Source organism: Phalacrocorax carbo, chromosome 2 (assembly GCF_963921805.1).
Source record: "Phalacrocorax carbo chromosome 2, bPhaCar2.1, whole genome shotgun sequence".
NCBI classification, from domain to species: Eukaryota; Metazoa; Chordata; class Aves; order Suliformes; family Phalacrocoracidae; genus Phalacrocorax; species Phalacrocorax carbo.
Genome location: NC_087514.1, coordinates 144,978,540 through 144,990,610, shown reverse-complemented (window position 1 = coordinate 144,990,610; position 12,071 = coordinate 144,978,540). Strand labels below are relative to the sequence as shown.

The following is a 12,071-nucleotide window of genomic DNA, read 5'->3' as shown; positions in this document are numbered from 1 at the left end:
GCAGATAGGAGTGTGCAGAAGCAGTATGGAACTTGGCACAGTGTTCGAATGCTCCTTTGTTCGGCATATGCCTTTTTCCACGTTACTCCAGCTCACTGTAGCTGGTAAAGGGTTGCCCTCTCTCACAGAGTATTTTTTCCTGGGCTAACCCTTTGAATTTAGCACTGGAGGCGTAAGGAGCCATTTTGTGCCTGGCAACTGCAGAACGTGTTCCCCTGTGTGCTGGCGGATACGTTCTTACAGGGTTTTCCCCAGTTTTTCCCTATCTCGGTGCTGAGGGAACGGCACACACTTATCATGGACATGCATGTTATGCTGTACATCTTTAAGGCTCCATATGAACATTAACCAATTAGTAAGAAAAAGAGCTGTGAGAAGGCTGTTTCAAATGGCAGAAGCTGCAGGGGATATAGCTCGAACACCAACTGCGGGTCTGAATGCGTAAAGGCCCAGAGAATGGGGAGGGAAGCAAACAGGCTGAAAGGCTGGAGCAAGCCTGCAAGAGGGCTTTGAAAAGACAAAGAAATTTAACACGTTAAGACTGGCAGCAGGTCATGTAGGCACAATGGTTATATTAAGAATGGACTGTCAATCTCGACTGCTAGCCTTCAGCAGGGAGAGGAGATTATATTATAACATAAATGCTACACAAGCCTTAATTACAGTACATTAGAAACATTACAAAGTGCTTTGACATACCACTTCAGGAAAACAAAGGTCCCATGGTCAAAAGAGGTTTCTACATTTACTTTAACTTTGCTTCTACTGAGATCTCCAGTGCATAACTTCTGAGCCCTTTGGTTTCCCATTCTTAGTTTCCTTGGAAAATATATTTTTACTTGGGAACTAAGGACAACCTGGTAACTAAAACACTGCTCTGGCATTCAGGGTCCCCGGTTATGTTCCCAGCTAACATACGAGCTCCACTGACGACACAGGACCAGTACTTGCCCCGTTCTCTCTCTCCTTCTTACTGAGGCTATGACTTTTGTGGCTGTCTTCTTTGGGAGAAAGTCTGCAAGTGTTTAGTGTGAATGAGCACTCCTAGCAATACGCATGAGGATAAAACTGTCTATTAAGAAGGTAAATGTGGTGGGTAAAGTAGGACCTCACTTTAAGTTCCTACCATAGGACCTAAGATCCTACCTAAGGCCGTCAGGCTTAGCACAGATGGAGCAAGGAACTGAGAGTGTGCTTGGTGCCCATAAGTGACCCAGAATCACTGTGGCTTGACAGACCACTATAGGTTTGTGTCTATTCGAAAGTAAGAGATTTGCTATTTCCCCAGTGCGTAACACGGCCATTGCAATGGAGGTTTATGCACATCCTGATGTCACAAAAACCTCCTGGGTTAGGGATGACTAAATACAACACCTCAAGGGCCCAGCTACAGGCTGGGACGGACCTGTCACTCTTGGCACAACTTTTCCTCCCAGACGAAAGAGCAGTGCTGAAAGCCCTTTCCTATCGGGTGAAGAGAGCAATAAGATACAAACTTAATCCTCCGAGTGTGTTCAACTGCCTCCCTGGGTCTTGAGGGGAGGCCCTTAGCTGAGGGGACTGTCTAGCTTGTGTTAGTGCCAGATAAAGAATTTTTTTAAGACAGAGCATTAGAGGAAAGAAAAAGAAAGAAAGAAAGGGGAAAAAAACGGGAGGGAGGGATATTTGCAAGTGCAGGAAATGGGAGCTTTATCGGGAGTTTTCTGGGGAGATAAGGAGCTGGGCAGGCCCATCTCTACGAGGCATGGACCCACTCGCTGCCTTTGAGTCTCTCAGGAAAGAGCAAAAGGAGCTGCTGACATTTCTGCTTAAAAGGAAGAATCAATGAATCTTTGTTTCCCACTGCCTGCTTGTTTGACCTTATTGTGTTGCAGAATAGAAAAGAAAGAAAAGAGAAGGGTTGAGGGGAGAGGGGAATTCGTGCTAATAAAACCCAAGACAAGATCACAGCCCTCTGATCATCGCTGGAGATGCTATTATTTGGTTGTTGTCCTATTTGCTGCTGTTGCTCATTTCCGATTCTTGCCTTGCTGTAATAAGTCACACTCTTTCCAGCCATCATCCCTGTATTGACAGGCAAATGTCACCTACATCTGATTGACGTCCATTGCTCCTGAATACAGAAGTATGATTTAGGAATCAATTCTGTTTGTTTATTTAAACAGCCTTTTGTGTACCTTGTGTATCTGTAAGCAGGACAAGTTCCTTAATATTTTCTAGGGAGAAATGCCACTAATATTGCATGTTCACCTTCCTGCTCAGTCACAGAGGTGCCCACCAGCCCTTGGGGGAGGAGAAACCTTTCACACACAAAGGAAAGAAAAAAAAGAAAAAAAGAAGAAAACCCCAAGACTTAACAAAACGCTTTGCTGCCCCCGAGTTAAGCCAGAAAGACCTTTTTTTCAGGTCCAGGCATCTGTTGATCTGCATACGCCCTGCACTTTCCTTTGGCTTCTAAACAAAGGGAACTCTTTCCCTCGGTGTCAGTTTGCTAGCAAAGCGGTGGCTGGCTTTAACATCGGGAAACGCTGCAGCCAGTGATGAGTGTGTCAATTTCAATTCACAGAAAGAACTGTTTCCTTTGTGGCTGTAATCGGGGAGGGGGGAAGAGGGAGATCCAAAACTGTGAAAGATGATAATCTCTATTACTATGCGAGGTGGGAGGTATATTTTCAGATAACTTCACTTGGACCATCGATAACTGTAAAGCATCCCTGCATTTCCCAGAAAACGCTAATATGGCAGGATGGCCTCAGGGAAGCGTTAGGCAGGAGGTAGATTGACCTTTTAGTTCTCGATCGGTGACCTGAAGGGTTCCCAGAGGCTGCTAAGCACATCTCTTCCTTTAGGTCTGCTCCAGGAAGAGCTGTCATCGCAAGATGCAGCTAGTGAGTGAGGCTCACGATTTCGCTGTTCATCCGTTTGCGGGAGGGGTGGGGGAGGGAGAGAGGGGAAAAAAAATATATTTCCCACACTGCCAGAGTAATGCCAAACTCTCTGTGAGTGGGAAGAGCGGAGCAGATGCTGGAATGAGATGCCAAAGCAGCTCCCCTTTCCCCTGCGCTTTTGGGTGCCTATAAATTGCTCCAGCGCGCTCGTCAGCCTCCTCCTCTCCTGGCAGGTGGCACCCGGGCAGGATCCCGCTCCCTCCGGCTCCGGCTCCGGCTCCAGCGCGGCGCGGCGGCGCGGGCTCTCGGCGGCGGGCACCGGGGCAGCCGGCAGGCGCGTCCCCGCTGAGGACTGTCCTCTCTGCGAAAAAGGGAGAGGGAGCGAGCGAGCGAGGAGGCGAGCGGGGCGATCGCGAGAGGAAAGGCAAGTTCCAGGGAAAGTTGACTCGGACTGGCACAGCCTGCAAAAAAAAAAAGTCGATCGCCAGCGGGAGCATAAAAGTGCGGGCGGCCGGGGCGCGGCGGCAGCTCTCCCTCTCCCTCTCCTCTCCTTCTCCTCCTCTCCTCTCCCGCCCGCCCGGCGGCTGCAGCGGCCGCAGCGGAGCGCCGCGACCCGCGGGAGCCCCCGCCGCCGCCGGCAGCGGGAGGGCGGCGAAGCCCCAGGGGAGCCGAGCTCGCTTGGGCTCGGCGTTTTTTCGGCTCTGAGGAGGTCCCCGACCAACCATCAAGATTTTGTCCAAAAGCAGGCAAGAGGATCGCCCTGCGCTGAGCCGGCTGGTGGGCAGCAGGCGGCGGCTGATCGCGGCCGGCGCGCTGGGGGTCGTGATGGTGCTGCTGCTGGTCATCCTCATCCCGGTGCTGGTGAGCTCGGCCGGCACCTCGGCGCACTACGAGATGCTGGGCACCTGCCGCATGGTCTGCGACCCCTACGGCGGCACCAAGGCGCCCAGCACGGCGGCCACGCCCGACCGCGGCCTCATGCAGTCCCTGCCCACCTTCATCCAAGGGCCCAAGGGGGAGGCTGGCCGGCCGGGCAAAGCAGGGCCCCGCGGCCCCCCGGGGGAGCCGGGGCCGCCCGGCCCGGTGGGTCCGCCGGGTGAGAAGGGCGAGCCGGGGCGGCAGGGCCTGCCGGGCCCCCCCGGGGCGCCGGGGCTGAACGCGGCGGGGGCCATCAGCGCCGCCACCTACAGCACCGTCCCCAAGATCGCCTTCTACGCCGGCCTCAAGCGGCAGCACGAGGGCTACGAGGTGCTCAAGTTCGACGACGTGGTCACCAACCTGGGCAACCACTACGACCCCACCACCGGCAAGTTCACCTGCTCCATCCCCGGCATCTACTTCTTCACCTACCATGTGCTCATGCGGGGCGGCGACGGCACCAGCATGTGGGCCGACCTCTGCAAGAACAATCAGGTGGGCGCCGCGCCGGGCGCCGCGGGGGCAGCCGGGGACATGAGGGCGGCGGGCGCCCGAGGGGAGCCGGGCTTTCTGAGGGGAGCCGGGTGCCGTGAGGGGAACCGGAGCCCAGGGGGAGTGGGGCTACCAGAGGGCAGCAGGTGCCCGGGGAGAGCTGGGCTTCTTGAGAGGATGGGTACTATAAGGGGCGCGGGCGCCCAGAGGGGAGCCGGACTCCCCGAGGGAGCGGGTGCCGTGAGGGGAGCCGGGCTCCCACAGGACAGTGGGCGCCGTGAGGGACGCGGGCGCCCGGAGGGAAGCCGGACTCTCTGAGGGAGCGCGTGCCGTGAGGGGAGCCGGGCTCCCACAGGACAGTGGGCGCCGTGAGGGGAGCGGGCGGAGCGGAGCGGCGCCGGGAGGGCGGGAAGCGGGCGGCGGGCGCGGAGGGGCAGCCGGGCGGCCGCTGGAGGCGGCGCGGGGTGGGGGAGCGGGGCCCGACCCCGGGCGGCGAGCGGGCAGGGCGAGCTGGCGGGGACGCTGCGGGCAGTGCCGGGGGGGCCGCCTCGGGTGCCCAAGGACCCCTGAGGGGCCGGGGGTTCCGCGCAGAGTCGAGGCCGCCCCAGGCCGCCGGGTGAATGCGGACCCAACGCACTCTTTTCCCCGAGTGTCCCCTCGCTGTCGCCCGCTCCCGGCCCGCGGGCAGGACGGCACTCGGTCCCCCCGGCCGGCGCCGGCTGCCGTCCTGGCCCGGCGTCGGCCAGCGCGGGGCGGCGGAGCACTGCCCTCAGCCAGGCCGGGACGGTAGCGGGGGAGCGGTCGTGGCGGCCGCGCACGCAGCGCTGCCCCCACGGGGGCGAGTGGGGGCCGGGCCGGGTGTTCCCGCCGCGAGGGGAAGCTCCCCGGCATGGAGGGGGAACCGGGGGCGTAGGGTGAGCTCAGGAGAGGGTGCTCCTGCGTGGGGAACGGTGAGATGTGGGGGCGGAAAGCAGCAACGGCACGGGACGGGGCTCCCACGCAGCGGGGCGCCGACTTCGACACGCTCAGCGGCGGCGGGGAGGGAGGTCCCCCGCGGGCAGGGGAGGCGGGTAACCGTGTGAGCCGGGCGTCCGCGCCCTTGCCCCTTGGCGGGCCTCCGGCGGCTGACGGGCAGCGCCGCGGAGCCAGGGGGGGTCCCCGGCAAACGTTTAAAACAATGACAGACCTTGCGATGCTACGGGCCGAAAGGCAGAGGGATCGCCCGTGTTAATTAGGGTGACCGCTGCCGCCGCGCTGGCAGAGGCCGTGCCTGTAACCTTGCCCCCGGGTAGCCGTTCTTCGCGATTTCGCGCTTTTCCGTACGTCGTTATCAGACAAACAGACCCGTCGGCTCTCACTATGACGGCGCTCAGCGGTGCCGCCGGCGTACCCGCCAGCCCCCTGCTCGGGGGCAGCGCCGTGTGCCGGGGCCTGCCCCCGTCTCCGGGAGCCCGCCGGTGCCCCGGCTCGCCGTGCGGCGGGAGGGCGAGGGACCGGCCGCGCAACAGGTCATACGATGCCTCCGCTTGTCCCGGGGCCGCCGGGCCGGCCTCGCCCAGGCTGGGGGAGCCCGGCGTTGGCGCCCTCCCCGGGCCGTTCAGCCCCCGCCCGGCGGGGTGGGCCCGGGGGGTGTGTGTGTGAGGGGGGGGGTTGTTTGATCCGCTGTACGCGGTGACCATCGGGCTGAAAATGGGGCTGCGCGTCCCCGCCGTGCCTCGGAGGTCGCCGAGGGCTCGCTCCTCTGCGCGTCGCCTCCCCCCGGAGCCCCGGCAGCGCGGCGGGGCCGCAGCCGCCCGGCGGCCCTTCCCGCCCCGCGCTGCGGGGAGCGCCGGCCGCCCGCGAATTAACCCGGCGTGCCGCCGCGCCTCTCGTTCCCGGCTCCTCGGAAGTACCGCCAAACAGAACAATGGGGGCATCGGCAGCAATTAATTAAATTAGAAAATATCTGCCATAAATACTATCTCAGCAGATAAACCGGGACTAATAACACAAAGTACATTCCAAAATATTCACTTCGACTTCTTCGTACAAATGCAATGTTGTCCACGGCGAGAATACCATTTTACTTGCAATTAAGACATTAATCTATTTTTGAACCCTATTTATAATGTTTTAAAGCGTTTATTTTCCCCAAACCTTGAATAATAAACACGTACTGCTACTTTTTAAAAAGTAACTGGTTATAAATATTAAACTGAGCCCAAAGTCTAACCATTCCCACATATAACTACTCTAAACATGAGAGAAATTAAACCTGCAGCAATTAAAAGAAAAAAATGGCAGGGGTTCTATGTATATACTTGTATATATCTATGCAAAGATAAGTATTTGGGTAAATATCTGCATGCCGACTGTTCAAAATCAATGCTCAGTTTTAATGCAGCAGTCTCTCCTTTTGTTTATGATTTATACTTGAAACACTGAACGCTGATGTGATGTGACAGCAGTTAACTTTGTGTAGTCTTTGGAAGAAAGCTCAGATATTTTGGAACGCAATCTTCACATGGAGTCTGGCAAAGAAAACATTATAAATTCAGTGTTTTCTGACAATGAAAAAACCCAAACCATTGACAAGTGTATGACTTAGTGATTCAGAAAAAACCCAACCATTCCCAAGCAATGCACAGGAGGAATCTCAAGGTCTCCACTGTTAACACGTGTCTGCTTTAATGGTTATAAAGCTTGAACAGGGAAGTGCTGAGATCACATAGCTTAGCTAGTACATGCCTGCACCTGACAGCATAACTTCACGAAAGACAAGGTGAGCAGTCATGCAACTTATGAAATGTATAGTCCGTTAATGGTTTAATTCTGAGATATATTTACCCTCTTGCAGCAGTACACTGAGATTTCATTTGAGACTGTTCTCCCAGGCTTTAAGAAGAAATTCCTCTGACTAACCAAACGAGGTAAAACCTTTAAGAAAAGCGCACTGGAGTTTACAGGACATTCGTCACTGTAGGACTGTAGGGCAGGAAGATTTACACTTTGGTTCCTAGACTTTCAATACCCAGAAACTTTTTTTTCTTCAGCCAGCATGTACTATGTAGAATCTCAAAATACCCATTGCTGTTGTAGTCAGTGTCCATACGCTGCCTCCTTTAGGACAGTCACTAATACAATTTGAATTCTCCTTTACTATCCACAGAAAAACTACATTTTAAACAAATCCACAAAGCAGCAGCTAATTATGGTGTGAATGGAAACTTGGATCGTAATTTCAACAATTTTATTTGCCAGTATGCCAGGTACTAGGTCTCTGTGAAAGGTTTCCTACCTCATCTATAGCCTTTTTATTCCTTCCCATTTGCCCTTTCTGCTGATGCTACCAGCAAGAGTCTCAGCCCATTGTTGTCTTTGGAGGGTATTTCCAGGGTTAATGGCCCAGAGCCTTCAACTCCATCCTGCTAGTCATTAATCCAGAGGAAATACCCTCTGCTTAGAATAATTACTGCTTAAACACTAGCAAAAGAGATTGTTTCTGTAGTCTACACCAGGCAATTCATGATCAAGAAGCCCTGAAATAGTCGTGGTTTATCATTGTGCCATGTATCAGTTTAAATTTGCACTGTCACACCACTAAAGGTCTTTTAAGCCTTTCTCACTCTTCTTACAGGATGTATAAAGAATTTCCACCTACTGTGATTTTTAAGCTGCATAATGCCGTAAGATCGTGCATGGTAAAAAACTCCCTCCTTTTTAACATTTCAATATTAATGTGAGATCGTATCACATGAAAATTTAATTTGGAAATGCATCATTTAAACTTCGAAAGGAATCCATGGAAATTTGTGATTTATAGCCTATTTTTTCAGTTCAGAACAGCTAAAACCCCACATATAGTGCGCCAGGTCATGCATTATTACTTAGTTCAGGTTTGCAGTACCACTAAATCACTTCCTGCTCTGTAACTACGCCAGAACAAAAACAAGCAACAAGCAGATAATGTGTTACACTGAAATAAATGACATACAACTAAGTTTAAATATTTTACCAACCAGGGTCAAATTACATGTAAGTGATTTGGAGACTTAAAATGGCACAGGCTATTCATTGCTGGAAACCAATGTACGTCTTGAAATTACAGATTACTTGCAGTTTGCTAGTCATGTCAAATTTAATCAGTAGTGGAATAGCCAGGGAGAAATGGGAAAAAAAATGTATGTATAAGTGAAAGTTGCAAATAAAAAGTCCTCAATTACTCATAAATTCCAAAACCGCTTAAAGGAAATAGCGACTCGCCTGCGATTTTTCAAATGCACATCTCTTACAACGCAGAGGAATTAAATGTTTGCTTACTGAAATGTGGCAATAAGAGTTTTTCCAAACGCCAGCTAGGATCCTTACCTGCTTGTGTGCGTTGGCGCTTGCGTGTCCGTGGGTGGGTGTGCACTTTTTGCATTCTGTCTGTGGCCTGATCCTATTAGTAGCGTGACAATAACTTGCCTCTGGAAAAAGTCCAGCCTGGTATCAGTAGGGCCTCACTGTGGGTCCTCACCAATGTCAGTCAGTTGTTCTGCTGAATTAAAAGTTACATCACTGTAGAACTGGCACGCGACCAAATTCAGTTCTCCGATCTCCAGCTGTTATTATGCATACATTTTAAAAAGGCTCCAAACATTTACCCTGTGCAAGCGGTTGTGTATTAATATGCTAACCAAGAAATGAGCAGATTATTGCTTTAGTTTCCAATGTTGTCTTGTAATATCCATATGAAAAAAACCTTAAATATATGTTGCTGGACATTTAAAGTGGCAACATAGACATGCTGAACAGAACATTGAGGATATGCTTTTATTTCACTGTGCAGTGAAAATATCAGAGTTTTCTTAACCACTCATTATGTATCTCATGTAGGTTCGAGCTAGTGCGATTGCTCAGGATGCTGATCAGAACTACGACTATGCCAGTAACAGCGTGGTTCTTCACTTGGAGCCAGGAGACGAAGTTTACATTAAATTAGATGGAGGAAAAGCACATGGAGGAAACAACAACAAATACAGCACATTTTCTGGATTTATTATTTATGCTGACTGATAATGAGTAAAAAGACCCACCAAACCCGTCCAAAAATGAAGTTTGCTCTTCTGAGCAATGGATTTGCGTGGCAAAAGTCAATGAAACAAGCATCCCAGCAGAGCGACCACCGAACACCTCAGTAGCGGGGAAAAAAGTCGAATGCTACCTGATTCACATCTGTACAACACAGAGAAACCTTATGTTAACAAATTACAAACCAAGTTAAACAGATGTGTGATCCACTACCGCCAAAGCAAATACTTCCTCATTGTTAGTGTCCATGTGAATGAAGTCCTACATAAATCAAATTTTTATAGGAAAAAAAAACACCTAAGGACGCTGAGTTATTTCTTCAGTGTATATGATACTTTGATGTGTTATGATCTTGCTGCTTTATCCATACTTCAGCTTTGGTTCTTGTGACTTACTTGCTAACAATGATGCTTGGAGTCCACTCATAGTGTGGTGAGGAATGATTTTACAATAAAAGGAAGAGGTAATCAAAACATACGTTCTCTCTCCAAAGGAATTGTTTGCCTTGTACTTTTCTTATCCTTCCACTTAAAACTAAAATGAATCAGCTTCAAGCCTTAACTCAGTGTTCCTGCTCTGTAGGTTTACATTAGATTTTTAACATAAAATCAATGCAGTGGAGTTGTTTAAATTTTGTCTTCCCCTTAGCTGTGCTCTAAAAGAAAAAAGAAGGATAGAAGGAACATTTTTTTTCCTGAAAAATATAACAGTTGACAAACTAGTCTATTGGACCGAATCCCCGATTCCACCGAAGCCAATGGCAAAACTCCCATTGATGTTAGTGGAAAAAGGATTTGGCTTTTCATTTGTAAACACGTGTAAATATATATTTAGGCAATATTACAGGCCCATTCTTGATGGTTAGTTGTGTAAATATTTAGCAAGCCTGGCATCCACATCCTCAGACTAAGGTAGAGTGTTTTCTTTGCAGCAATTAGTCTTCAGTAGTCTTTTAGGACTTAGTCTGTACTTGGGTACTATTTTAATAAAATAGTTATGACTTAACATACTGCAGATGTTCAACTAGAATTTCGTAGGAATATAATGGGTCAAAACCACACTTGTCTTAGGTGTCTGGTCTCACTGAAGTTAGTGGGATTATTCCCACAAAGGAGGAGCAGGAGATCTGACACGTGAGAAAATGCTGTCACCCAGATCTTTTCAATGGTAGCTAGTTACCAGTTCGTAGTAAGGTGTGCCTATGAAATGGACACAGATAAGCATATTACCAAAAATGATAACACATATGCAAAGAAAGAAGCAGATATTTACATGCAAAAAAAAGAAGTGTGTATTAAAACCTATTTTTCTCATTCATATATATATAGATATATATATATATAAAGTCTCAAAGAAGTTTAATCCATATAAAGGATTAATGGCTTGGAGAATTAACTAAACACAGGTACTATGAGTTACATAGTTATAAAAATGCTTTAAAATCAGTCATACCAGTAATGTCCACAGAATATTTTTATTCGGAAAATTGATTTATTTTTTATTTTGTTTTTGGGAGGGGAGTCTGTCTATTTCTCTCAGGTAGGAACTTTCAGATTTCATTCGAAACCTAAATTTTAGCAAGATAATTAACTAGCTCCTTAGCACAGTTGGTTATGTTATTTATTTTTATCATTTTTGCAAAATCAAGGTAACATTTCTGTAATTGTTAAAGAGTAATAGAGGCTAACCCTAGCATTTCTATTTCGTATACTTTGCCACAAGCAACCTTGTCTAATGTACTAAGGGTACAAACTCAGATTTATCTGCACTAAGATGTTGAAAGTGTCTGCCACTGTGACAAAAAAGCTCTTCAGTGTTGGCTGCTCAGTAAAAGTCTGGGGAAGATTGTACGAATCTCTTTAAAAATCTCGTTTGAATGAGTGACGCTTTTCTTAAACAGCATGTGTTACCCGCTGTTTCTGTTTTGAATCGTCCAATTCAACATAAATGCCGAGTTAGTCTAGGCTGAGTGAGAGGATCGCCAGTCTAACTCACCTAGGATTTGTAAAGGGACATTGTGCTGCCAGTTGCTTGTGTATTTTCTCGCCAGAATGGTTAACGCTTTTACTTTATGACAAAGTGCCAACCTATATCCGTACACTGTAGTGATTACTCCTGTTTCTTTTCTACAAGGTAATGTATTTTAGTAACAGATGTGTAACTGACTTCATGTCTGTTCGTTCCACTGTTGCTTTTGTTGGTTAGCGCACTCACGACAGCAGTGTAGCTAGAGATTTTCTCCGTAGTATCAAGCAGTAATGTACCAAGCTAGAGATCACTGTCACCTAGCAATGCATATTTACTAAGGTATTTATTGGAAAAGCTCAATACTACAAGATGTATGTGGTCAAATTTGAAGAAGCTTTTGAAATCAGGCTACTGCTGCTACTGGGTAAGACCACTTTTTGGATAAATCACCTGCCCTGGTTGAAGTTAGACAAGAGCAAAGAACACACTTTATGTCAAAAACACATAAAAGGCAAACATTTCTTCCTTTTTCATCATATCTTGATACACTGATTTGTAAAGACTTATATCACAACCTTTGTTATAACTATTGCAACTCATTAAAACTGTATTACGTAATACATTTTGACTTTTGGTGTTGCATCCTTATAAAAAGCTGGTCTGCGTGAAGTTTTGCGTGATTGCTGTGGGATTCCAAAAGTTCAGGATAAAAAATTAATGTGATTAAAAGAAGACATCCATAATAATACTGCA

At 49.0% G+C, this 12,071-nt stretch overlaps 1 protein-coding gene across 1 annotated transcript; it reads left to right on the top strand.

The window, feature by feature from the left end:
* Positions 1 to 3,206: 3,206 nt before the first annotated feature.
* On the top strand, positions 3,207 to 11,940 carry C1QL3 (complement C1q like 3). The gene is made up of 2 exons (XM_064444708.1): positions 3,207 to 4,301; positions 9,156 to 11,940. Exons 1-2 carry the CDS (start codon positions 3,714 to 3,716, stop codon positions 9,333 to 9,335), a joined length of 768 nt encoding a protein of 255 aa, XP_064300778.1. The 5' UTR covers positions 3,207 to 3,713; the 3' UTR covers positions 9,336 to 11,940.
* Positions 11,941 to 12,071: the final 131 nt, after the last annotated feature.